At 37.3% G+C, this 27,770-nt stretch overlaps 1 protein-coding gene across 1 annotated transcript in view; it reads left to right on the forward strand.

Annotated features, from left to right (window-relative positions):
• Reln (reelin) overlaps positions 1 to 27,770 on the forward strand; it is a 323,527-nt gene that overhangs the window by 216,042 nt on the left and 79,715 nt on the right. Inside the window, exons 24-35 of the mRNA XM_013034723.1 lie at positions 5,255 to 5,460; positions 6,050 to 6,221; positions 7,048 to 7,248; positions 9,483 to 9,715; positions 15,307 to 15,464; positions 17,268 to 17,475; positions 18,822 to 18,898; positions 24,225 to 24,383; positions 24,573 to 24,761; positions 25,249 to 25,522; positions 26,154 to 26,294; positions 26,396 to 26,573. Of these exons, the coding sequence (XP_012890177.1) occupies positions 5,255 to 5,460; positions 6,050 to 6,221; positions 7,048 to 7,248; positions 9,483 to 9,715; positions 15,307 to 15,464; positions 17,268 to 17,475; positions 18,822 to 18,898; positions 24,225 to 24,383; positions 24,573 to 24,761; positions 25,249 to 25,522; positions 26,154 to 26,294; positions 26,396 to 26,573 (2,196 nt within the window). The remainder of the gene's footprint in view (positions 1 to 5,254; positions 5,461 to 6,049; positions 6,222 to 7,047; positions 7,249 to 9,482; positions 9,716 to 15,306; positions 15,465 to 17,267; positions 17,476 to 18,821; positions 18,899 to 24,224; positions 24,384 to 24,572; positions 24,762 to 25,248; positions 25,523 to 26,153; positions 26,295 to 26,395; positions 26,574 to 27,770) is intronic.

Here is a 27,770-nt window from a genome sequence, read left to right on the forward strand (position 1 = left end):
TCTGGGCCTGGGCGCTGTCCCTCAGCTCTTCAGCTCAAGGCTAGAGCTCTACCACTTGCAGGCTCATTTCTTGTAGAGTCAATGAGTGGAATAGGCTGTTGGCCTCTTCTGATTTACCTCTAGGAGGATGTGAGTCTGGGGTGAGGGATGAGCAGGAGTAGTGGTATAATTTAGAAGTTAAAAGCCAGAATGTGGGATTCAATCCAAATCTACCACTATTTAGTGCTGTGACATGGAGCACATTAACCTTGTGACTTAATTGCATTTGTAAAGTGGAGACAGTAAGAGGATCTGCCTCACTCAGGTTATTAGGTGGATAAAGTGAGTTTGTATTTGTCAATGATATAGAAGGGTCACTGACATGTAGAAAGCACTTGTGTAGTGCTTAATAAATTTGTCAGTCCGTTAATCTCAGAAATATGATGGGAGGAAGGGGAATAATGGTAGGGATGAGGATGTGCAGAGCTCTTCTTAGGGAACTGACTAGATGTCTGTGGTAAGAAGATATCTCAGGTTCTATTCTGGCTCACTTTGGTGGCTTCTGGTATATAGACTCTGCAGAAAAATTTTCCTTGCAGTATTAAGCTTTCCTAGTGATAGCACAAGATTAGGCATGCAAAGTGGTTAGACACAACCAGGAACTGAGATTCCAGGCAGAATTACAGACTGATTCTCTTGGGGCATCCCAGGCCATGTTGCTTGGTTAGAGATAGGAACAAGGGAACTACTTCCTTCTCCTCCCTCATCCATCCTGGACAGGACATTCTTTCCCCTCTCTGTTGCGATTTATCTCCTTATATACTTGTAAAGGGACGTGGGGGTGAGGAGCAAGACTTCAACCTGAGCAACATATTGAACTCTTTTAATTACTGGTAGCTATCTTTAGAATGTGGACTGCTTAATGGCAATTCTTTCCAGAAGGAATTGCAGCCACTAATTCTGGGACAGTTAGAAATGTCCTCTTTCATATCACATAACAAATAGATAGGTGCAAGTGATCTACCATAGGAATGGTATGTTGCAGAGTTTGTTTGGGCAGAAATCCAAGATACATTAATTTAAAGCAAGGGCAAAAATAGACACAGGTTTTGTTTTGATGCAGGTGCAGAGCAAAAGAATCACGAAGTAAATAAGACAAAAAAACAATAGGAAATCAGGGATGTATTCAATTTAACAACATTTCCTGTTCATTGGCATTGAAAGTCTCCTGATAATTATTTTTATAGATACAGTTGATAATCAATGTACATGTTTAGGCATGGGTATGCAGTTTGTGATTGTGCAGAAACGAAAGTTTGTGCTTCTTATATGCACATATGCATTAGTATGTGCTCAAATACACCAGCAAATATATGTACATGTACATATTTACATATACCCAAATTTGAAACATGTTTGGGTTACACATTCCTTCTACTTCAAGATAGTCTCTGGAGTGAGACTAACTAGGTTTGTATGCATATTCCAGAACTCACTCATTGGTTCACTTTACAAAGCCGTAATACCTCTTTATACTCAGTTTTCTTATGTGTGTATTGGGATATTGAGAGTTTTAAAATGGGTTAACACAGGCATAAAAGAAAGAAGAACAGACTTATTAAGAACAAACAATGTTAACTTTCATAATTCTATTTTATAAGAATAGATTTCAAGATGGCAGCATGGAATATTTCCAGATATATATCACGCAACTAACTTAAAATTATTTCAAAAATCAATATTTTCCCCCTAACCTCTCAATTCAGGTTTATTTTATAATTTTTTTGTAAAAATATCTCAGGGTCTTTTTGTTTGTTGTTTGTTTATTGTGTCTGTCATGTGGATCCGTTTAGAATTCTAAGTGGTAGAAACCATCTTAAGCCTCAAAAGAGAGAAACTCAGCCCATGCAACTAAAACAAAACACAAAGAAATTTTAGATGGAGTTCCAATAACTCAAATACCAATAAAATTTTCCCCTGAGAGCAGATTCTATTCTCAGGTCTGCTATCATCACGAAAATGGAACTGTAGCCACAGAGTTTTGTAAGTAATTCAAAAGGAAAATGCAGGAAGGTTGCAGTTTGGTAGGCTCCGGTGTCCTGGTAGGCATGAAATAAAAGTACTCTGATTGGTAGAGCCAGGCTCATGTGCTCATGAGTTCAGTAGAGAGATGGAGAATGCAGTTTGGCAGTCCCTACCCATACGCATTTTTAAATGGAGAACATGCAGTAACTCAAAGGAAGGTTTTTAATCTATTTGCACACCACCCCAGATTAAGTTCTCTAAGACATACTTGCTTCTTTCCCTCTCTTTGTCATACATATTCAGGGGGATCTCTGGTACTTTTCCCCTACTCGCATAACTTGTATTCCTTTTCTAAACATGATTCATCTGCTACAGTCAGGAAACTCATCGTCTGAGTATTGCAAGTCTCTCTGTCTATGCTCAGGGGCTACAACTTACCCCCTACTCAAATCCCACCCACCCTATCTCACCCTGCATTCAAAGAATCTTTTCTACCAGTCCTGCTGTAAGACTGCTGCATCCATGAAACTTTTGGAAGCTAGAGAAAACTGTACTGGTCTCTAGTCTTAGAATTATTTTCTCATTTATACTTATGTTGATCATGCTTTTATTTTTATCCTCACAGTAGCTGTCAGAATACAGACAGCCACTGACTGAGCCCCTCTAAATAAAGTGCTACATGGAATAGGAGTTCCATTTCATGCTGTGGGCAATTACATATCATTAAGTGCTCATAAGACCAAACAGATTGGAGAATTGATAAGTAATCCAATGCCCAACACCAACTCAAGAAGTGATCAAGGCTTGGTCTGCAGCCCTCAGTTCTCACCGGTGCCTCGGTCATAGTCTAGAAACTTCATGATTTCAATAGCATGTCATGTTCTACCTGGCACAATGAATGAATGAATGAATGAGTGAATTGAAAGAAAATTGCAAAACAAAAATTCTAAAGAAATGATAATTTTTCTAACAAGTGTTTGGAATACCTAGTGTTATTCTGATTAAAGAAAACTTTAATGAAAGACAAAAGTGAAGATTTATGAAGAGTTTTAGAAGTTTTTATTATTAAAATTCTAGATTTTGGGAATGTTGCCCATTAAGACATATTTTATTTTAGCTACACCCTTAAAGAGGTGAACTGTTTTAATCTAGAATTCATTTTTATTCCATGAATTATTCTTCCTTGCAGTGTGAAAATCTCTGAGCCGTATCTCACAATACCATCAGTTCAATAGAAAGTAGTTTCTATAGGCCAGAAAAGAGGAAAGGTGTAGCCTGTCCCTGAAGTACACATGCACACAGACATGCACACTTATTATTTGTGCATGTGTGTCTACACATGTATACATAAATCCATTCACCATAGTATCAGAGAAAAACCTCAAAGCTTCTGTTGCATAAACCCGTGACCCAATTCTCTTTTCTTTTTTTCTTTGAAACACTATTCCTCATTCCAGGCCACTGGGAAAGAGAAAACTATTTGTACTAGACTCTAGTAATACAAACTAAGCATTTGTGTGATATTTTCTACCACCTAAAATTTCCTACAAAACACCCTTTCCAAACCTCTTGTTAGACGAGTATTGTCATCTCTTGGAATAACCACTTGGCTCTGTAATTCCACAATAGACCATCACTGCAACCAGCTAATGGTGATAATTGGATTTTTTTTATAATTCTCCTATCATATCTATATCCTTCTGGCTCATTTTGCATTGAAAGTTTTTCACAAGAGTTTGTGAGATTGAAATTAACCTGCTAGGTTCTTCTAAAAGTCGTTCTTCCTATTGTGATCCTGAGATACAAAAATACTAGGATCTCTGAGTTGTCACCATATTCCAAATCAACAGTAAGAAAAATTAAAAGTATGTATAGCTTGTTGAAATGCATAAGATTTCTTCCAATGTAGAGTTTCAAAGAATGAGGTTTTTACCTCAGAATTAACTGTTTATTTTGCAAGCCTAGTTTATTTGGGGGTCTCTTACTTAGCCTTTAATATTACCAAATAGCAGCATTCTCTATTAGCTCCAAATATTTCCCCCTGTGACTTCTAATAACTGAAACCTTACGAGTGGTTTTGGAGGGGGATGCTTTGTTTTTGTCTTCTCTTTTTTAGTGTGGGGCTCAAACCCTAGGGTCTCACTCTTAGACCCTGAAAACGTTTACTAATAAATTTAGTGGATTAGCGTAGGAGGTGTTTTTCATAACACACTACACTCAGTTTTCATTCCTAACTGACAATTGAACTTCTTATGAAATCTTCAAAAGCAGTTTTGAATATTCCATGAATTCACTCTGTTAAAGTCCATCCAGGTACAAGAATCTCATAAGCAGATCACTTTTCAGTCTCTTTAGTTTGAAACCATTTACACACAACAGGAATAATTACATTATCCTTGTCCATTCAAATTTAATACCTCAAATATTATCCTGCCGTGCAAGAAGACATACCAAGTAAAGAAAGGGATTTGTGGACATTTTTAAATGTTTAAAATACAAACAGACTATTAAGTGGTTGTAAGAGCTTACTTCAGTGATTCCCTCCCAGCTTCAAGAGTGAGAGGATACAGGCAGACTCTAAGAGGCTGAGAAATTGCTGAACTCTGTCAGTTTCTGTCTTGCTATATTCACTTTAATTCCCAGAGGAGAAGAGGGTCAAGGTCTATCTGTGGGGAGGATGTTCCTTCAGGAAGGCACATAGTGTGCTAGTTAACATACATGTCGCCATGTCCCATGCTATTTTATCTAATCATAGCAACACTAGATGAGGAAGTATTACTGCCCGTAGTAGACCTTTGAGGAAAATTGAAACTCAGAAAGGTATCACAGCTTGTGAACAGTAAGAAAGATATGCGGATATTCAAACTCAGCTCCAGCTGATTTCACAGTACACAAGTCACTCCCCATTACTCTGTGAGGAGTAAATTGACAAAGCAAGGGTTGAGAGTGTTTTCATTAAATTTTATTTTTTCACTTTCAAGTAATCTTGTGTATAATGAAAAAAATCTCCAGGGTTTCAAAATGGGGTATAAAGACCACTGATTAAGAAAGTAAAGAAATGTATCCAGGATCAGTTTCCACAATCAGGACAGAAACAGGAAATAGTATAACTTGTTCATTTTCTCCATCTTAACTGGAAACAGGACCAACTCCTCATAGTTCTACAATAATTGTGTGAATTTGAATCTAAAGAGCAAAATGCCAGAGACCTCCCAGATGATTGATGACGATTTCTTTGTCCTTTGGAAAGGCCGGGAAAAGACAGTTGGTGAGCTGGGATCTGGATACTTCTTGGGTGGACTTTGTCCAGTTCTACATCCAGATAGGTGGAGAGAGTGCTGCATGCAACAAGCCAGACAGCCGTGAGGAGGGCGTCCTTCTTCAGTACAGCAACAATGGCGGCATCCAGTGGCACTTGCTAGCCGAGATGTACTTCTCAGACTTCAGCCGGCCCAGGTAACCACTCACCTGCAGATTCTACCTGCAGCTTCCAAGATTGAATTGTTGTTGACATGTTTCCAAAGTGTTGACAGTTGGGAAAAATAGACAAACTCAGAAATCATTAACAATTTATGATTAACCCACCATGTAGAATTCATTTCCTCTGAGCGAGTGGACAGAAACCATGTGTATTCATGCTTACATGTTTAAAGATTTTTTTTTACAAATGACTAAAATAAAAAACAAAGTGATTGACCACTGTTGACCAAAAGAAGTATCAGCATGTTCCAAGACCATTTTGATCATATTGAGCAATAGTTTCCACTGGGTTGATGTGATAATCTACAATTAACCTACTTGTTTGTATATCTCTTTTTAAAAGTATGAACAAGTTAGTCAGCAGCCAGTGAATCAAACACAATGTAAGCATTTTCCCCAAAGATACAAGTGCAAATGAAATAAACATGACAAGGATCAAACTTTCTTACAACATTAAGATCAAACAAAACAGATCTTTCTCTTGTGCTACCCATGTTGTTATACCAGCATCTAAGGAAAACACAGCCTTTCCTTTCCCAGCCTCAAACCGTTTACTATTATGCAGATTCGTCTATCTGGAGCTTCCAGCTGCTGCTAAGACCCCTTGCACTCGGTTTCGCTGGTGGCAGCCTGTGTTCTCAGGGGAGGACTACGACCAGTGGGCTGTCGATGACATCATCATTTTGTCTGAGAAGCAGAAGCAGGTTATCCCAGTTGTCAACCCAACCTTGCCCCAGGTATTTCTCACCCGGAATTCAAAGAAGTGATTGTAAAGTCCATGAGACAAAGATCCACTTTCTTCCTTAAGTACTTTGTGCCTGCCCAAAGAGTATGCAACAGAAGTGTAACTGTCTAAGCTAGACACAAGTGGTTCATGCCTGTAGTCCTAAATACTCAGGAGGCTGTTTGAGGGAGGTAGGGAAGAAAGGAATGGTAAGGGAAAAATGAACGAGGGGTAACAATGCTCAATAGGAAATGGACTTATTACCTTGCTCATGTAAACTGTAACCCCTCTGTATAGTATCTTTACAATAAAAAATATATATTTAATTTTTTTTAAAGAATTGCAGTTTGAAGCCAGCCCAGGAAAGAAATTCCAAGAGACATGGAGGTCTGGTTTAAGTGGTAGAGTACTAGCTGTGTAGGGATAATGCCCAGTCTTTGAGTTCAAACCTCATTATCAACACACACACAAAATAAATAAATAAATGAAATGAAGTGAAATAAATTTAACTATCTGTACTTAATATTTTGTTACATCTTTAGGCTACCAGTTTGGATATTGTTCAGATGTAAAAAAGATTATTATAGAGTCTGGCTAAGTCATCAAGAAAAATTGTTAATGTCTTTAAAAAGTGATTAGTTATACAATAGCAAAATAATTACAGTTGTTAACACCAGAAAATTTTAATACATTTTTTTCAGGTTTGGAAAAATATCTTCTCTATTTTCCCACCAATGTGAAAGCTACATGGCCCATAGCATGTCATGAACTGAAAGTTCCTTTCTTGTTTTCAAAGTCACCCTATTGTCTTCCTGTTGTCTTTCCATTGTTTCCATCAGAACTTCTATGAGAAGCCCGCTTTTGATTACCCTATGAATCAAATGAGTGTGTGGTTGATACTGGCTAACGAAGGAATGGTTAAAAATGAAACTTTCTGTGCTGCCACACCATCAGCCATGGTATTTGGAAAGTCAGATGGGGACCGATTTGCAGTAACTCGAGATTTGACACTGAAGCCTGGATATGTGCTTCAGTTCAAGGTATGTATGCACAAAGATAGAACAGACTAAGGCGCAAACACATTTTCCAGACTTAAGAGCACAAAATTTTTGTATACTATCGAAGGGACTCACTTGACTGAAACCTCCATAATTTTCAAATGGCAAAACTTAGCATCTCTATTCATGAGGAAAAGAGTATGTCTGTTTTTAAGGAGTCCCAGAAGTTATGGCTATATCATGATGTTCATAGAACTCTTCCATAATTAAAAATAAAATTTTCTTTAGGACTTCAATCTGATAGTTATTTAATGAATGCCGTGCTTCTGAATCATGTTGAATAAGTTCTCCTGTTCAGCTCTCTGGTAGTGGTGATTGGACTGAAGAATTATTTTATGTTTTGACTATAAGATTTTCAATTTCCCTTCCTTTAATTCAGTAAACTTCATCCTGTATATCATCATTCTCCTAAAAGCGTATTAACTATCTTTCAGCACTGTGATAACGTAGCAGCATTTACAGCCAATATTGACTTTGACAAATGCTTGTCTCAGAACCTTAATCAAAATTTCATCATGTTTATAATAAAATCCCATTGGTGAATTTGAGGGTCAAAAGTAATGCAGTTTTAATGAACTAGCACAACTACATTGTCCTTGCATAATGGCAGGATGCAGATGCTTAATATTTTACAAATGGAATTATTAAAGAGGTCAGATGTTTATAAGAAGCTCTTCAAATATAATTTCCACATGTCTGTAAACAAGGAAACTAATCATGAGTAATCAATGAAATGGTATCCTTCCTCATTTAGATTTTCATGCCTAGCTGCCAATGGTCATAACATGAATAATAATATATGAATCTGTATTTGTTTGTTGGTAACATTGAAAAATGGTACAAAATACCTTGGTAGCAAATACCTTTCCAGAATACTATACTGCTTTGACCTAATATCTTGTTTATTCAATTACTGATAAAATCATAGTATTAATGGCCTGCAGATCTGGAGGACAATATCCTGAACTTTAAAAAAAAATCTAAATTAAATTATATATATATATGTGTGTGTGTGGTGTGTATGTGTGTGTTTATGTGTGTATGTGTGTATATATGTGTGATATCTTAAAGGCCTTATAGAACAAGAGGACATAATATTTAAGGAAATTCTTTATCCTTACATTACAAGCAGAAAGCTGTTAACCTATGGTTATTAGTCAGTAAAAAAAAATATAAAATGTAGATTATTCAAAGATTGAATAGTTGAAACCTATATATAATTTTGATGTTATTTGTACAAAAATGTGCCATTGTGGAGCATTTTTAAATGAATACCACTAGATAATATGAGCATAGAAATGGGAAAAAAGGGCCCTAGCAGTTCTCAAGGAGCTCACAACCTAGAGAATGAATGATCTGGAGAATAAGTAGTCACAGTGTATTCCGAAGGAACACTGTAGTAGAAGTAGTTCTTGATGTTAAAAGAGTGCCCTGACTAGTTCTTTACAGTATTAACTAAACAAATAAGGAAAAAGTCTTAACAGTTAACAGCTATATCAAAAATGCAAACCAAAACAGCATTAAAATTCATTTGCACATTTTTTAATTTAGAAAGAAATAGTCTTAAACTGTAATACTCAGTGATGTGTGAGTAGTAGTATGTTCATCAAAACTAATTCATTTGAACCTCACTAATACCAGATGAACACATAACTACAAAATTTAGTGTGTCTATATTCTGACTCAGTAACCACTCATAGGAATTTGTGCCTGTTGTGCCTATTCCCTCCTTCTGGAGGGAAAAGGAAGCAGCTTCTTTACTTATCTTTTGTTTGGGATTTGAGAACCATAGTCACAATATTTCCCTCTTCTATAATCCTAAGAAATCCTCACAACCCAGCTTTTTTGTTAAAAAGTGATCATTACTTGCCTTGCATGCATGAGGCCCTGGGTTCAATTCCTCAGCATCACATATGCAGAAAAAGCCAGAAGTAGAGCTATAGCTCAAGTGGTAGAGTACCAGCCTTGAGCTGAAGAGCTGAGTGACAGCACCCAGGCCCAGAGTTCAGGCCCCACAACCAACAAAAAAAAGGAAGAAAGAAGGATAATTTTATGAAAAAGAAAAATAATTTTATAGCTGGCATTGAGCCATCTAGTTCTTGTCATGTAAATTTAATACAGACTTGGTAGAAGGGGCTCTGGCTGCTCTAATCCCTCATTTATTGAATGATATCTTGAGAGAAAACCTTGTACATTTCTACTCTTCCTTTTAACAGCTGAACATAGGGTGTGCCAGTCAATTCAGCAACACTGCCCCAGTCTTTCTTCAATATTCACACGATGCTGGAATGTCCTGGTTTCTGGTGAAAGAAGGCTGTTTCCCAGCTTCTGCTGGCAAAGGATGTGAAGGGAGTTCCAGAGAACTGAGCGAGCCCACCATATATCACACGGGGGACTTTGAGGAATGGACAAGAATTACTATCATTATCCCGAGGTCTCTTGCATCCAGGTAAAGAGGACATTCATATGATGTACTATAGCTGCTGATGCATGAGAACACTTATTTTATTTCGGTATCTACATATCAAATATATCACTAACCTAAAAGAATACTTAATCTTGCTATTTTAACCAAGTAGTAACTCTTGAGGAAAATAGTCATGGGATAAACATTCCCAAAATAAGAAGGTGTGTATATGTGGGGAGCAGGAAGTGTACTTTCCTTACACTCAGAGCTACACTTGAGAATTAGACAAATGCATTTACTCAAGCAGTAATTTGCTCAGCAAATATTAACTGAGTGTTTCTCTGTGCTAAGCACAGTTCAGTTATTGAGTATAGAGAACAAAAAATTAGTCAAAGGCTGAGAGCTTTTGTCAAACATAGATTATTTTTAATGATTTGAAATCTCCTTTCACAGACAAGTTGAGGTCCTTTACAATATAAATGATCCCTTTAAATGACTGCTAAACAAATAATAAAATTTAAAAGAAAATTTAAAATAAATTAATGAAGAATTAGATAGAGGAAGTAAGAACTTGAAGTAGTTTCATTAATAGGGCAAAAATTTAACTCCTCTCTTCTTGGCAGCTAGTACAAAGAAGGAAAGTAAGGATCATTTAATTCATGTGGTTGAGTTAAAAGACAAAAGGCAGATAGATACATTCTGAGTTTTTAAAAGATATCTTTCATTCCAAGTTCTATATTCTAGAATAAATTTCTAGCATTTTTGTACCAGATAATAGAGATAACACAGAGATCGTCATTTTCAACATTATTTATTACTTTGCAAAAAATAAAGAATCATTTCTAGTGGACACTTCTTAATTAAATCCTACTACATAACACTAGGAGTGACTCAGTCAGTCATAGGGGTTCAGAGCTGAGATGTTACTAGAAGTCTATTTGTACTGCATCTGGTGATGTAATTAGTGGTCAGGATACCTATTAGTATCAATCAGCAATATTTCCAGCTTTCTTCCTTCCTAGAACAAGGTAGGATCATACTTTTCCCATACCTGTTAAAACTTTTTCATGCCTAATGAAATGTGCATGCATATGTGGCGCAGGACTTTAAGAGACCCTGTGCATTTTTCCATGTTCCTTGCTTTATGAAAGCATGTATTGAAATGAAGCCTAGATTAGTCTGGACCCCTGAGAACCTACAATAAGCAGACTTCCTTACCAACCTACACTAGACATGTAAACTAAGCAAGATTTAGGTGTTTCTTGAGTTGAGCCCAGAGATTCAGAAGTTACCACAGCACAATCTGTCTTATCCTGACTAGCAAACATACTGGTAAAAATCTTAGCAATTAATGAGAGTCTTATTTATGAAGTTGTAAGAAGCTATTGTGTCTGTCATTTTTCACCAAGTTGATCGCTAAATATACTGTGCATCATCTAGCTACATAAGCTGTTTGTGCTCTCTGCCTCCTGCATTACTTAGATGTGCAGACCTCAAAAAAGAAAAAAGTAGACCACAGCTATTAGTAGGTAAACTCACTGGATGAGAAAAGTAATTGTATCCAGTACCAGTAGCTCACGCCTGTAATCTTAAATACTCAGAAGGCTGAGATCTAAGGAATGCTGTTTGAAGCTAATCTATACAGGAAAGTCTCTGAGACACTTATTGCCAATTAGTGACCAAAAAGCCAGAAGTGGAGCTATGGCTCTGGTGGCAGAGTGCTAGTCTTTAGGGAAAAAAAGCTCTAGGACAGTACGCAGATTCTGAGTTCAAGCTCCAGGACCAGCACATAAAAAAGTCAATTGTTCAAAAATGCTAACATTTCTCTGTTAATCTAATAAACCTTGAAACATAGTCTTTAAATGCTGGCTACTTTACAAAACAACTATTACACTATTTCAATCAGTAGATCCAAGTCAACTTATGAGTAATTTCTTTGCCTTTACATGTCCATGTTCTTTCTAATTTATCAAAGAGCAATGCAAATGTCTGAGATACTGATGTGTAGGTGGCAGAACTGATGAGTCTACTAGCTTTAGTGGAATTTAAAAATTGAAGTTGCAGTTAGAATACAGATTCATCTACCATAACAGAAAAATACAAACACAATGCTTACTGAGGTTTAAACAGGACCATTTATTGTTTCTTATATAATGATGCACAAGTGAGCAGTTCTGACAGATTGGCTCTGCCATCCTGAGCACATGACTTCCATCTTGGGGTCCAAGGCAGCTGTTTTCAATCTCATTATTTCTTACCCAGTGAAAGGAAAGGGAGTCATGCTGCAGCGATATATTAAAACACAGTCTTACTCTGATTTTAATTCTTAGAGGAACCTAAGATCATATTTGTATAGTTTTGCCATGCAACACATCTCTCTAAAGCTTAGTGGCTTAAAACAACGATGATGCTCACTCACTCTCTGATCTTACGACCTTCATCAGGTTAGGATGTTTATCCTCATTAACCCCAACATAAAACTGTGAGCTGGTGACAAGACATACTGAAGGAGATTGATAGAGAAGGAGGTGTGTAAGGAAGGGAGAGAGGGCAAGTGAGAAGAAGAAAAGAAGGGAGGAAGAAAAGGAAGGAAACAAAAGAATCAGGAAGGGAGAAAGAAAGAAGGAAAGAAAGGAGAAGAAGAAAAGAAGGGAAGGAAGGAGGGTAGAAAGAAGGAAGGAGAAAGAAAAGAATGTGAACTGTGTAACAGTTCTGAAAGCTAGCCAGAGGCTTGTTACTTTTGAGTTTCCTTATTTGAGAGCAATGTCCAGGACAAAAAGAAATGTCCTTGACCAAGATAGTTCTCCATGACAGTGATTTTTTTTGATTTAGTGTTCTTAGCTCTTGGTTTTGCCTTTTAGGCTTCACCCAGGAAGTGTCTTTCCTTCTCCATGAAAATTTCTCTGTGTTTGCAGCTTAGAACCATTGTATCTTGCCTTCTGCCCATCTCAAGTGGTGCCTGTATTCCTGCAGCCCTGACTTTACCCAACCACCATGGCCCATGCTTCTTCTACATACACAGGTGTAGTTAGAGAACATAGCACAGTACATTTTTGATGCAGTGACTAGAAGGATGTCAAGGAGTTGTAAAACTTCATCATAAAAGCAGATAATATAATCAAGAGCCAAGAAACACAAATTTGTTTTGATTCTTCCCAAACCTGCTAACAGTTAACTGAATCTGTAATTGCAGTTTGTTTAATCATGGTGGAATCACTCAATTAGTAAAAAATAAATAAATAAAATAAAATAAAGCATATTGAAAAAAACTGTTGTTTTTTATGTGATGAAATAAGAAAATTTCCATGTATCCATCACTAAGAAAATAATTTTGAGGCTCCCAGTGTATCAATATTTTCCTGAACTAAAGCTTTTGGAAGATGAAATCTAATTTTCCGTCTTAATTTGGATACCATCCAGCTCACTGATGGATGGCATTTGTGATGGAGAACTATCTGCTAAAAAAAGAGTAAATATGTTTCTTCTTTACCCCAACTAAACCAGCTGTTGTTCCTTCTGCAATATGTTAAACTTGGATGTCTCCAAACATAGTGTGTTCAAGACTGAGAATTCTACTTGTTAAAATTATTAAAACTTGGAGCTATTTCACTGTGGGGTAACATAATTATAATAATTGCTAGAATATTGTTCTTTCAGAAATAATTTTAAGTTGGTTTTCTCAAAGGAGTAGTTTGTGCTCACAGAAATCCACCTGGCTCTTCTGTATAGACGGAAGACATCAGTGATGGTAAATATCTGTCTATGCAACTCACCCAGTGCTCAGAGGCATCTCCATCTAGACAGTGTACAACCTGTTGTGGGTTCCCAATGTAGATGTAAAACATGGGTGTTTCTGGTCAGGGATAAAAACACAGTTGCTTACTATTCTACAGAATGCCTCAGGCACCATCTGTCACCTGTGCACCTCTGCACAGAGCACATAGTTGCACAGAAAACTTTCCTAGTTTGTCTTTTTCTTTTTTTTTTTGGTACTGGGGATTGAACCCAGGACGTTGCACTTGCTAGGCAAGCGCTTTGCCACTGAGCTACATCCCAACCCAAACTTTCCTAGTTTGAAAAACAGATGCAACTTCCATGAATTGTATGGTAGTGAAAGATTGAGGTACAGAATCAATGCTTTATGCAGACGGAGCATCATGTTGCTCTGATAAAAGATGGCCAAGAAATATTCTTTTCTTCTTCTTGTTTATCTGAAACATGCCAAACAAAGGTGGGGGAGTTTTGTTGGATGATTTTAATAGTCAAATCACACTTAACTCTTTCTCCACACTTGCAGGAAGGTGTCTGCATTTTGTTCCCTATAGTTTCTTAAACCCATGCCCTCATTCTGGCATGTGGCAGGTGTTTGAACTATTGGTTAAATGAAGGGATGTTGAATGTTCAGTAATGACCCAAGATAGGTGCTTAACTTCAATGGAGACATCTTTCTTTTTAGGTGTTTTCCAAAATAAATGTATTGTTGTTTAGAAAGAAATCATTTTTCATTCCACTGTTTCTTGAAAGAGCAAACATAGCATATGGGCACAGATACATTAATAATTTAGTAAGTGTGCGGCTCTGTTCTTCTTTGGGCCATCTCTCTCTGCTTATTTATTTGAGGGCTTCTTTACCAGTTCTTATTACAGCAACTTGGAGGTTGCTAAATCCCTATGTTCCATTTCAAGATACAGCCACTGAGAAGAGAACTGAGTAGCATCAGGCATCAGGAACCAGAGAAAACTTGGAGAAATACAAATGCCTATATCATGCCAGTGAAACCTTTGTTGATTCCATTTGTAGCTTCCTTCCAAATGAAGGCAATAAAGGTGTTTCCTTGTTGTTCCTTGACAGTTGCCAAGGTTAACTGACAGCCTAGATGGCTGCCAAGAGTTCATAAAAGGAATACCTTGGAGCTTATACACATGTGATGAAGAGGAAAGCAAGGAGCTATAGGTGTCAGCAGAACTGTCAGTACAAACATAAATCTCTCCTTGAATCATGTCGATGGCAAATAAACAACATGAGCATTCTATTTGTAGTTTCAAATATTCCCAAATAGCCTCATCTGAAAATATCCATAAAATGAGCATGCTGGAAAAGTAAGATACTAAGTCAAAGAAAGAATCTTGTTTATTTATGATGAAACAGGTAGGAAAATATAAGCCCTTGGCATATTGCTGGCCATCAAAAACCTTCCATTTATATATAGTCTGTCAAGTACCAGTGGCTCACACCTGTAATCCTGACTGCTCAAAAGGCTGAGATCTGAGGATTGCAGGTAAAAGCCAGTCTGGGCAGGAAATTATAGGATTAACCACCTTTAAAAAAGCTAAAAGTGGAACTGTGGCTCAGGTGGTAGAGCAGTAGCCATGAACAAAAGAGCTCAGGAATAGTACCCACAACTGGCACCCAAAATTAAATAAATAAATAGTTCTTCTATACCCAATATCCTGGAATTCAAATATCTGTGCTGAAAAAGAAACAGCAATTTGAGGAAGGTCTTTAAGAGACACCGTCTGAAGGTTAAGTTAACAATCAAGCAAGCACCTAAATAAATGAAGAGTTTCTTGAGTTTTCCTGAATCTGCATCCCAGTGCTTTGGGTGTAAGAAGCAGATGTGTTTTCTCCAACAGCAAAACCAGATTCCGGTGGATCCAGGAGAGCAGCTCACAGAAGAACGTGCCTCCGTTTGCTCTGGATGGGGTATACATCTCTGAGCCTTGCCCCAGCTACTGCAGTGGCCACGGAGACTGTATTTCAGGAGTGTGTTTCTGTGACCTGGGGTATACTGGTAAGGCTGCATGTGTGTCCATTGATGGCTTGCTTGTAAAAAAAAACATTCCTCTTAATTACTATATTCCATGTTGTTCTTTCAGAGAACTAGATTCTGAAGTAGGAATTTCTCACCCAAGCACATGAGGTGCTAAGGTGTCTTGTACTTTCAAGTTGCCTGAAGAAGAAAACATAACACAAATTTCACTCCCTGAAGATTTATTTATTATTAATAGCAATCATAATGAACATTACTTGAGGCTCTGCTTCATGCCAGGCACTAAAATAAGTGCTTTGGTTCACTCCATTTTTAGCATTCATTGTTTATTCTATTTTTTGGATTTTCTTTTTTTATTTTATTTTATTGTAAAGATGCTGTACAGAAGGGTTACAGTTACATGAGTAAGGTATTGAATACATTTCTTGTCAAATTGCTACCTCCCACTTTTTGGATTTTCCTTTTAAATATTTTTTCTCTTCATTAATTGTACACAACAACAGGATTCATTACGACATTTTCTCTCTTTTTAAAATTTTTTTGGCGATACTGGGGTTTGAATTTCTACCACTTGAACCATACCCTCAGCTTCTTTTACTTCCATTAATTTTCAGGTAAAGTCTTGCCTTTTTCCTCAAATTGGCCTTTGACTGAGATTCTTCTATGACCTTGAATATAGCTGGTATTACAGATGCATGCTACCACACCCTATTTTTTGTCGTTGTTTAACTGGCCTTGAACTCTGGGCCTGTGGATCTCTACCTCCAGAGCAGCTATGGTTATAGGGGTGAGCCGCCAGTCCTGACTCCTTAGGCCCAGCTCCTCTGTGTGTTCCCATAGTACTCAGCTTTCATCAGCCTCTCTTCTTCCCCTCTCTTAATGGGTCCTGTCTTTATGTCTTTTATTTTTAAGGCTGATTGATGCATAAAATAAGAGCTTTGTATTTCATCTTCCTTAATCCTAATTATAATCTTGTACCATAGTACTGTAAACCCTATTTACCCTATTTGGGAAAACTGAGGCACAGAGAAGTTTGTTGTTGTTGTTGTTTGGGTTAATAATCCTTCAGGTCATATGACTAGTTGTTCTTAGAGGTTGGCTTCGCACTCAAGTAGTCATTCTCTGAAGGACAGACCCAAGCTCTTGATTACTTAGCTATGAGATCCTCTTTACCTTGCTTTTAGAAAAAAATATGAAATATAATTTTTGACATTGAAAGTAAAAACATAACATAAAACAGTCAATCCAAAGACTTCCAAAGAGAGCTTTATGAGCGAAGTATTTTCTGACCACAGTCACCTATGAATGGTAACCATGAGAAACACCAAAGAGGGAGCTGAGATTAAGGAGTAAAACAGGAGATAATATCTTAAGGTTCATTTTTTTCTTAAACAACTTCAAAGGGCTCCTTCCCAGCTTGTCAGTGTACTTGCCTTCATCTGACACATAACCACAGACAGACACCTCTGCAGACCTTCTTCAGAAAGTGCTATCACTTGTCATTGCAAGGGTGGCATTTTTTTAAATCTAGGACTAACTCCTCTTACTGTTCTCTAATAAAAGGATGATAAGTAGACAAATTTTACTGTGAACAAAATCTGCTTTTCAGTTTATCCGAGCCATCAGAGAAGCCACAACTAAGGAGATGCAATATCCCCAATAGCTCGTTTTATTAAAAGGAAATGAGCACTTAAAAGAATTGATGACTGGCTTTCGGGAAGAAATTTGGGAGTTACAAATCCGTTCTTGCCCATATGCTAAATATACCTTTTAATATTCAGGGATTCTAACAAAGCATCTCTCCTGTGTATTTTTTCTCTGAAGCTGCACAAGGAACCTGTGCATCCAATGTCCCTAATCACAGTGAGATGTTCGACAGGTTTGAAGGGAAGCTCAGCCCTCTTTGGTACAAGATAACTGGTGGCCAGGTTGGAACTGGCTGTGGAACTCTAAACGATGGCAAGTCCCTCTACTTCAATGGGCCTGGGAAAAGGGAAGCGAGGACTGTCCCTCTGGACACTAGGAACATCAGGTGAGCTGTTAATGGGTACAATTCTCCATGAATAGCACCATGTATTGACTGCACCCTGAGGTCTAGTATAATATATTCTAAAATATCTTAAGTATCTTTTTTTTGTCTTTTCTTTTTTGGTACTGGGGATCGAACCCAGGACGTTGGACTTGCTAGGCAAGCGCTTTGCCACTGAGCTTCATCCCAGCCCTTTAAGTATCTTGTTTTGTTTTTGAATGTAGATTATATATGTAAAACTGAAGCACAACTTTAGCTTTATAATAAAAAGACAGTTAAAACAAAAAATTAAGTCACAATTCATTAATCAGTAAAAGTCATCTCCAAGGCCTGAATGTCTAGTGTGTATTCAGCATGATTTTCTGTATGCAGCTAAAAAAGAGATCTTTCAACAAATGTACTTATTATCTTGCCCATGTAATTGTAACCCCTCTGTACAGTATTTTCATAATGAAGAAAGAGATCTTTCCAGCCATGCTGTGTCTGAAAATGATCTACCTTTATTTACCCAAGTTAATTTGTAGTCACTTATTGAAAACTATCCTAATTTGAAAATATTCTCCCTCTCCCCTTGCCCAGAATTCCTCCCTCCATTAGATCTATACTGACACCTCTTGGCAAAATAAAGGAGTATTTACTTTCATTCTTTTTTTATGGAATAGTAGTGGCACACCAAAATAAAATCGTGGGAATTTTACCAATTAAATTATGAGAATTGGAAGGAAAGAACAAAAGAAAAACATGTTTGAAATGGTTAGACCTTATCATCACTAAAATCGAGTTTCTCTCTCATAACGTTTACCTTTACTCTCTTCCTTTTCCTGCTGCTTCATTTTCTCAAAAATACACCAGTTTAGCAGGTGGGCTCTGCTGATTACCATAGATAGAGGCATAATTTACATCACAGTGAGTGACAGTCAGTTGTGAAAAATTAAGTTAACTTCTATAAATCAGCAAAAGGCAGGCCATTCTGTCAATCTAAACAAATATAATATCTGACTTCTTATTGTTAGACTTGTCTCTCATCTTGAATTTCCAAGAGTGACATTATCTGGATTTAGGGTATTCCTCATTAAATTACATCAGACTGTTGCAGGAAATTGGAGTTAAATTCTCTTTTTTGGTTTAAATCATTATAGAGAATAAAGTAGTGTATCAATTAACTTTTTATATTAGTGCTCATAGAATTAACTTACTGTAATCTATATACTTTCTGTCTATCATATATCATTTAAGTTTAAAAGTACTACTTCAGAATTGCAGAGTTTTTTCCCTATGTCCAAATACAAATAATTATTTAAAGCTCTTCTGAACTCATCTATTTGTAACTGAAGTTTTTTTTCCTCCAGACTTGTTCAGTTTTACATACAAATTGGAAGCAAAACTTCAGGTATTACCTGCATCAAACCCAGGGCTAGAAATGAAGGTAAGCTGACATCTTCCTTATGGAAATTGCGATCACTGTTGGCAAAATAATCCTTTTTCCTCCCAAAGTTTGGTCTGGATCTCAAAACCTGATCTGTCTCTTGAATCACCCTCATCTTCTCTTCCCCTGCACAGAAAGGCTGTCTGGTGAAATGTCGTCTTTAAGCTTTCTCCTCCAGATCCTGACATCTGGAAAACAGCATGAATGCAGAATCAAAGGACATTTACTTTAAGGAACTCTTTTTCTTTTTATAATTCTCCACAAGGATGGAAAAAGTTATAATAGAGACTTTTGCATTCAGTGTAAGAGCTAACTAAGCTTGTTCACATAAGGAATTATTGAAAGTGGAGAAAACTCTATGTCTGCCTCTAAACATTCTGGGAGGACCCAAATCCTTGTGCAGAAGAAACTGTTCCTAGAAACAACAAATCTTAACTTTCACTGAGCACTTATTACGTATAATACACTGTATCCAAGTGCAGTGCTAACTCATTTCACCTCCACGCTAACCCCTTACCATGGGAATTACTAGTAGAACTTTTTACAGATATAGGAAGTGAGAGATCCAGTAACTTGTCCACAGTCTTGTAGTTAGTAAATAGCTGAGCAAGGATTTAAACCAGCACATTGGCTCCGGACTGTATGTCTTTTTAATCATCCTGTTACACACCTTTTCCTTGCTGTGAACCCCGTGCTTACTAGGCATCCCTACCATCTTCTGTCTCAAATGTCTCAGTTCTGAAGGAAATGCAAAACCCTTGAAACACAGCTGCTCCCCTGGAGCTCTGCTCATGTGATAGGCTTCCTTCAGTAACCTGAAATGTGTGTGGGTTCCTAGTACAAAATCTATGGACTCTTTAGATGGATCTTCCTCAAAGGTTAAAAAAAACAAGATATCTTTAAAACATGGTCTTAAAAATAATATCATAATCTTTTATGAGATTATGATCTGAGCTTGTTCTTAGACTGTATAAAACATACTAGCTTCAATATAGTACCTGAGGGGCAGCCGATGTATAGAGCACCCTCTGTTCATCAACTCTAAACCTCCTTGGCCACATCATCACTAACTTAATGGTTTCATTTGAATCTCTCAGTAATAGTTAATATAGTAATTATCCAAATTATCATCGACTGATATAATGCTTTCCTCAATCTCATCTATCTGTCTTAAGCTAGACACTGTTGGTCTAGGTACTACAGATACAATATCACTAAAAGACAAGATTCATCCATCACGATGAGTGAGGATATACTACAATAACAAATAGCCCTCTAAATCTCAGTGAGTTAAAGCAAAAATGCCTTCTCCTTTGTCTATATTTTTCTTCATGGATCATCTGAAATCTTCATTCCAGCACCCAAGATAATGAAGTATTGCTGGATGGACAGTGAGAAGAGAGAGGGAAAGAGAGTGTACTGTGATGAGACTCAAGCAACGCAAACCTGCTGTGTGCCATGTGCCATGTGGAAGCATGAACAGCCATTTGAAGAGAACTTTCATTCTTGTCAGAAGAGTCAGACAATAACAAAAACTCAATAAGCAAGAAAGAGATAGAAACAAATAAGCTGTTGAATAAGCTCTGGACATGGCATAATAAAAAACATCTGCTTATCATAGACATAAAGCTTTGTTCCATATTTAACTGCAATGTGGGGCAATGTCTGTTCCCTTTTAGGTACAGGCAACTTGTTCTCAGCCAGTGCTGAGAAATGTTCTTCAACAAAACCTTGGCCATGTAATTCACTTCCCACAGGCATTTCTCAGCTTCTTATTGAAAATGGGTGGTTGACATGTAAATCTGTCTAAATCCTTGAACAAATCTCTTACAGTGATAAAAGTGAAGATTCCTTACTTAAGCTAAAGAGTCAATTTACATATTTGGAATTAAAGTCAAAATTAGGCTGTTTTCAGAAAAAGAGAAGTCAGAATGCAGATGTAGTTCTGGTTTAAAAACAGAAGTGTCTTATATGTCTTAAACATTCAGTAGATGAGCTTAAATGGCTTGGGTTTATTCAAATATGTACTGTGTTAGGTGATCCAGCAAGGAGGCTCAGGGTCTGGTATAAAATATAAATACCACTGTTCTCCTCACTTACATTCCTCCATTCCATACTGTCTATGAGGCCCTGCAGTATTGTCCTTTGTATCTGAGGTCTCATCTCTGCAGTCCTCATTGCTGCCTGAACATGTGACACTACAGAGCTAATAAGGAGAAAGGCAGCTTAGCAGAACTCAAACGGAAGATGTACCACCTGAGCCATGCATCATATTTAATGTACACCTGAAACCACTTGGGATTTGCACTTGTTAAATGCAAGTTCTGCTTTAGAATGACTGGGGTAGTATGCCACATAACAAATTATCCTAAAACTGAGTGGCTTAAAACAACTTTTACTTTGTAAAAGTTGGGAACAGCTAAGCTGAATGGTTCTGGTTCAGAATATCTCATGAGGTTGTGGCAAGACAGAGGCCGCCAGGGTACAGATATTAGGACCCTTAGCCAGGATGGTGCACTCAAGTATTTGTTAACAAAAGGCTTTAGTTCTTCCCTGGATTTGGGAAGACTATCAATATATAGATCTGTCCAGAGGCTATTTGAATGTCCTGAGTACATGAAGGTCAGCTTTCTCTAGAGCAAAGGACAGAGAACAAGGAAGAACATACAATGATTTTTTTTTTTATTTTTTTGTGGTTGTAGTAATGAAATGCAGGGTCTCACGCCTGTGAGGCAAGTGCTGTACCTACCACTGTGTAACACTCCAGTCTCTAGTGTCCTTAATGAGTGAACCTCCAAAGTCATGCACCAGGGCCCCTGCCAAATTCTAACCATGTTAGTAAACCAATCCAAAACCTCAGTGGGAAGAGAATTGAGCTCCACTTTCCAAAGGAAGAAATATCAGAATTTTTAAACCCATCACCAATAGGTATGTTTCCAGATGATACAGAAGCTGATCTCAGACCACACTTTGAGTAAAATGAACTAGAAATGATCAGTCATTGAGATTCTATTCTCATGATGCTTTCTTTCTGATACTGTATTCTAACTTCAAAATTGGTCACCTCCCAAATAACTATTTTTTTAACTTTTTATTATCTTTAAGTCATTGTACAAAGAATTTCCAGTTGTACAAAACAGAATATGAATACAAAGTGTCTGTTAACATTGTCACTCATCGCTCCTAACCCACCCAAACAACTAATAATATCTCTTTCTTCTCTCAACTCTTTCTCATCTTAATAAATGTAAACCATATTAACATGCATCAATAGCCACAAGAACAACAACAAAAATTATACCGAGCACTTGTGGCTCCCTTGTAATTCCCACTACTCAGGAGGCTGAGATCTGAAGAATGGGGTTTCAAAATCATCCCAGGTAGAAAAATCTATGAGACCCAGTCTTCAAAGTAACAAACAAAAAGCAGAGCTGGCTCAAGTGGACAAAGCACCTACAGAGTTATAAGCAAGCAAATGTATGATGCAGAATTCAAATCCTAATCTTCCCCCCAAAATTTTGAATTTTGAAGCATCCATACTCTTATCCATCCATTACCTCATTAAAATGATGTCCTAAATTTTGGACATATTTAGGACAATAAGACATTTCTTGAGTAAATAATAAGTGTTAAAGATTAGCCCTTTTTCCTCAACTTAACTAGATAAGGCTAAAATCAACCTAGATTGTATTTTCTTCATCAAGGTTTGGTGTGACTGTCTATTCCAAACATGGAAGTCACACCTCAACCAACGAAAGCTCTCACTCCCCATTCCTACACCTGTGTACCCAACACTGTCTCTCTAAAGAGGTCCTAATCTTTGAGTGTTTCTATCCTATCCTTCCATTTGATGAGTTCTATTATAAATATAGTAGGCTTAATTCCTTTAAAGTTTCTAATTTCTAGCATATTTGTCATTGTTCCTGGCACCATTCCTTGTCAGATCTGCTACCCATACTTCCATGTGCTGTTAATTACCTTTGAACAGCTTTTCCTTAACTCTGTATGTTAGCTTAATATTGCTGAAACTTCACTTTATTAAACTCCTCGTTATCCAACATGACAAAGTGTGAATGAAAAGTTCCAATCAGTCAACAATAAGGAAATACAAAAGTTATATATGATATAAATTATAATTTTCCAAAAGTTAGAATATAATAAAAGAAATATAACTTAACTGAGCATAATTATGTGAATACTGAGAAAGTAGCTCGGGTACCCTGTCATATTTATGAGCATGTAATGCCAATTTTAAGGACAATTGTGGAACTAACCATTAGATAAATACCTCTGCTCTCCCCCTCAGAGCATAGGGAAATTTCTAAGACATGCACTGATGAATTTTATATTTATATAAAGATACATCTATAAATTGGGGCTGGGAAGGTGGCTCAGTGGTAGAACGCTTGCCTTGCTTGCATGAGGCTCTGGGTTCAATTCCTCAGCACCACATAAGCAGAAAAAAAAAGCCAGAAGTGGCGCTGTGGCTCAAGCGGTAGAGTGCTAGCCTTGAGCTGAAGAGCTGGCCCAGGCCCAGAGTTCAGGCCCCATAACCGGACCAAAAAAAAAAAAAGATACATCCATAAATTGATCCCCTCAATTTCAGTTTGCTCCTCTGTAGTCATGATTACCTTTCCCCAAGTCCTCTTTTAAATAAAAGTGTTTCTAGGAGACATGGCAGGCCCCTTGAACTTTAACATGGTGACAGGTGAAGGGTGTGGTTAGATGGACAGGTACAGGTGAAAGAGTGGCCCAGAGAAAAGGGACACGAAGAGACACTGGAGAATCATTAGTCTTTCTGCTTTGCTATTTATTAAGTTGATTTCATTCAGCACCTACTAACCAAGGTCAGACAAATGTATACAGGTTAAAGGCCTTCCTCTTAATAGAATTTCAGACTGGGAAATTCTTACTGCTGGATGTTTGAGCAGCAAAAGGAATGACTTACTTTGTGCCAGGGAGATTGAGATATCTTTTCTGAGTATATAATAATGGCATAAGACTATAATGTTCAGTGCAGAATTTAGAATTCAAGTACATGATCAGGAGCGTATTTTTATGTTCTCCTTACCAACCTACTCATCACTCATGCAAACTTGAGTGGGCATTAAAAGAGCTTACAAAAAAAAAAGGAGCTACATATTTTTTATCTCCATTTGCTGGGAGTCAGTGTATTAGAAACTGTTAAGAAATTGATGAGCCTTCTAGTCTACTAATTCATCCCTTAGACATTAGATGAATGCTCCCTCGTTCTCTGAGACACAGTTTGAAGCAGCTGCCTCTAGGAAAGCTGTCCTCTTAACTGAATTTATGTCTTGTAACTTAGGGCTTGTAGTTCAGTATTCAAATGACAATGGGATACTCTGGCATTTGCTTCGAGAGCTGGATTTCATGTCATTTCTGGAGCCACAGATCATTTCCATTGACCTACCACGGGAGGCAAAGACACCAGCTACAGCTTTCCGATGGTGGCAACCACAACATGGTAAATTATAGTTCCATGTTTTTTGGTAACTGTTAGATCATACTGCATCTAGATTCGCCTTCTGTTGTGTGTGTGTGTTTTAATTTGTTGTCAATTTCCAGATAATTTGATTTAAAATTATAATCACAAAGATACTTATATTGCTATGTAATGAACCTTATCCAACTGCCTTTCTTCACCTGATTACAGGGAAGCATTCAGCCCAGTGGGCTTTGGATGATGTTCTTATAGGAATGAATGACAGCTCTCAAACTGGATTTCAGGACAAATTTGATGGCTCCATAGATTTGCAAGCCAACTGGTATCGAATACAAGGAGGTCAAGTTGATATTGACTGTCTCTCTATGGATACAGCTCTGATATTCACTGAAAATATAGGTATATATTATCACCAAATGAAGAGATGATATGTGTTTAACTACAGGACTAAATTAACTAAAATTGCAAAGAAAGTTCTCTAATATAAAATTATGTAACTGTCTTTTCTGAGCATAAATTTTTTTGTGGGGAGAAACTTGTCCTCTGAAAGAACTTGATGAACTCAATGACTCATTTTTTCATTGGAACCATCTTTCAGAGAATGTGGTTATATAAGTTAGGTACCTGGATTTGTTAGGATGAACCAAAAGTGTTGTTTGAAGACATCCCTATAGACTTAGCAGCCCTTTTAATAGGTAATGCTTTTCAGATTAGCAGCTTTCCTTATTTCTGAGTCTGTAAAAACAGAATGTTAGCTGAAAAGCCAGAGCACCTAAGACATTGAAAATAAGCAATAATTTTTGTTTGGTATTGAAAATGTTCACTGCAAGAATATATATCTATTAAGAAAGAGCATACCATTCAACTTCATTATTGTTTTTGGTAGGAAAACCTCGTTATGCCGAGACCTGGGATTTTCATGTGTCAGCATCTACCTTCTTACAGTTTGAAATGAGCATGGGCTGTAGCAAGCCTTTCAGCGAAGCCCACAGTGTGCAGCTTCAGTATTCTCTGAACAATGGCAAGGACTGGCATCTCGTCACAGAAGAGTGTGCTCCTCCAACCATTGGCTGTCTACACTACACAGAAAGTTCAATTTACACCTCGGAAAGATTCCAGAATTGGAAGAGGATCACTGTCTACCTTCCATTTTCTACCAAGTGAGAATTGTCATTTGGCTACATGTCAGAACTTTAGGATTTTTGGCACCTGATTTGAAAATGATTGTGATTCCACATGGGAATTCTATTACTCTGCATGATAATTAAGCATAGAATGTGTGGAAAGAAGAGAAATGCATGATGCCTTGGGTTGCTGATTTCAAAGGTGTCTAGAGAGTTCCAAAAGTTTTACAAAACTAAACCTTCCTTTAACAAAGCCAATCCATAAGCTTTTTTAACTGTTGTAAAAAATGTAACTTTCTACCCATAAGCCATATTGACTCCTTCTGCACATTCATCACTGTGAGATTTTTGCATAGTACCCTTAGTTGTTGTTGTTATTACTGTTATTATTTTCATATCTCAATACTACAATAGGAATAAAAGGTTGGTAAAGCTAACATTGATAGAAGCTAAGATTTTGCATGTATTTCAAATGAGTAATTTAGAATAACTTTTCTATCTTATAGAACAGTTCTATGACTCTATTCACTACTTAGTATGAAATTAAAGGGTCTCAAAAAAGAGGGAACTGGATCCTAAAAAGGAGCTTAAAGGGAAAAGAGAATGACAATAAGTGTTTTTGCTTCCAAATTGCTTTTCACACCAGTGGTGTATTTTCTTTGCTTAGTTCTCCCAGGACCCGGTTCAGATGGATTCAGGCCAACTACACTGTAGGAGCTGATTCCTGGGCTATTGATAATGTTGTCCTGGCCTCAGGCTGCCCTTGGATGTGCTCAGGACGAGGGATCTGTGATGCTGGACGCTGTGTGTAAGTTAATAAAACTGGTCACTCCTGCCAGTGAAACATTATATCTGGCTTGACAAACTCAAGATAAATGATGCTTTTTCTCCTTGTATTTTTTTCCCTAGGTGTGACCGGGGTTTTGGTGGACCGTACTGTGTACCTGTTGTTCCACTCCCCTCCATTCTGAAAGATGATTTCAATGGGAACTTACATCCTGACCTTTGGCCTGAAGTATATGGTGCAGAGAGGGGAAATCTGAATGGTGAAACCATCAAATCTGGAACATCACTCATTTTTAAAGGGGTCAGCTAAAATTATACTTCTTTACATTACTCTATATATTCCTGTCTTCACTCACTGCATTTCTGAATTTCATCAGATGATGCCTCATTTTACATTTAGTTGCCATCTTCTAGACCAAAGTATTTCTTCCTCTCCATTAAACACAGTTCTTTCTCTTTCTTTTTCCTTTTTCTTTCTCTTCCTTCCTTCCCCTCTCTCTTCTTTCTTCTTTCCTTCTTTTCTTCCTTCCTTCCCCTCTCTTCTTTCTTTCCTTCCTTTTCCTTTTCTTTCTCTCCTTTTCTTTTTTCCTCCCCCATTCCTTTCTTCCTTTCCTTTTCTTTCCTATCTTTCTTATCCTAGAGCTTGAAATTGGGGCTCACTCAATTTTCTTTAGTCTGATGCTCTACCACATGAGCCACATCTCTAGCCTAACTTCTTGTAGCTGAGGTCTAGCAGACTTTTCTGCCGAGGGTGGCTTACAAACATGGTTCCTTGATCTCAGACACATGAGCATCTGCTAGGTGTAAGCTAGCAGAGTCATTTTTGATGATTACTTGGGCATTAAGTTTTTCCTCTGGTTAGGTGATTGGAACTTCTATTTTCTATGGCAACTACATATATGTGCATCTAATTTTTAGAATCTAGGTATCTAGAATGCAGCATTTATGCTATTGTATATTTAGCTTGTAATATTATAAAAATAATTTTTGAAGTTACTTTTTTATACGTGTGTGTTTCATTGTAAAAATGCTGTACAGAGGAATTACAGTTACATGAGTAAGGGAAAGAGTACATTTCCTATCAAGCATTGTTACTTCCTCCTTTCCCCTACCTTCCCTTCCCTCCCCACCTCCCCAACTCCTCCCTCCCTCTCACCCCCAAGTTGTAAAGTTTGTTTTCAACATAGTGTCTTGTACATCTCACTGTTACAGTGGGTCAACCTGTATTCCTATTTAAGCATTTTGTTTTTTCCCTTCCCCTCCCCAAATTAAAAAAGTGTATATATAAGATGCAGGGCACCAGAATCAAATACAGTGAAAACAGGAGTTATACCATGGGGGAACATACAAAAGAAACCAAAGAAATCACATAATATATTATAAGTATGTTAAAAACAATAGCAAGAAATAAAACCACTTATGTCCCTGTCTTGGGGTTCATTTCACTTAACATCATCTTATATGATCATATGTACATAGCTTTTGACCTTTCCTGCTT

Source organism: Dipodomys ordii, unplaced genomic scaffold, assembly GCF_000151885.1.
Source record: "Dipodomys ordii isolate 6190 unplaced genomic scaffold, Dord_2.0 Scaffold195, whole genome shotgun sequence".
In the NCBI taxonomy this organism is placed as follows: domain Eukaryota; kingdom Metazoa; phylum Chordata; class Mammalia; order Rodentia; family Heteromyidae; genus Dipodomys; species Dipodomys ordii.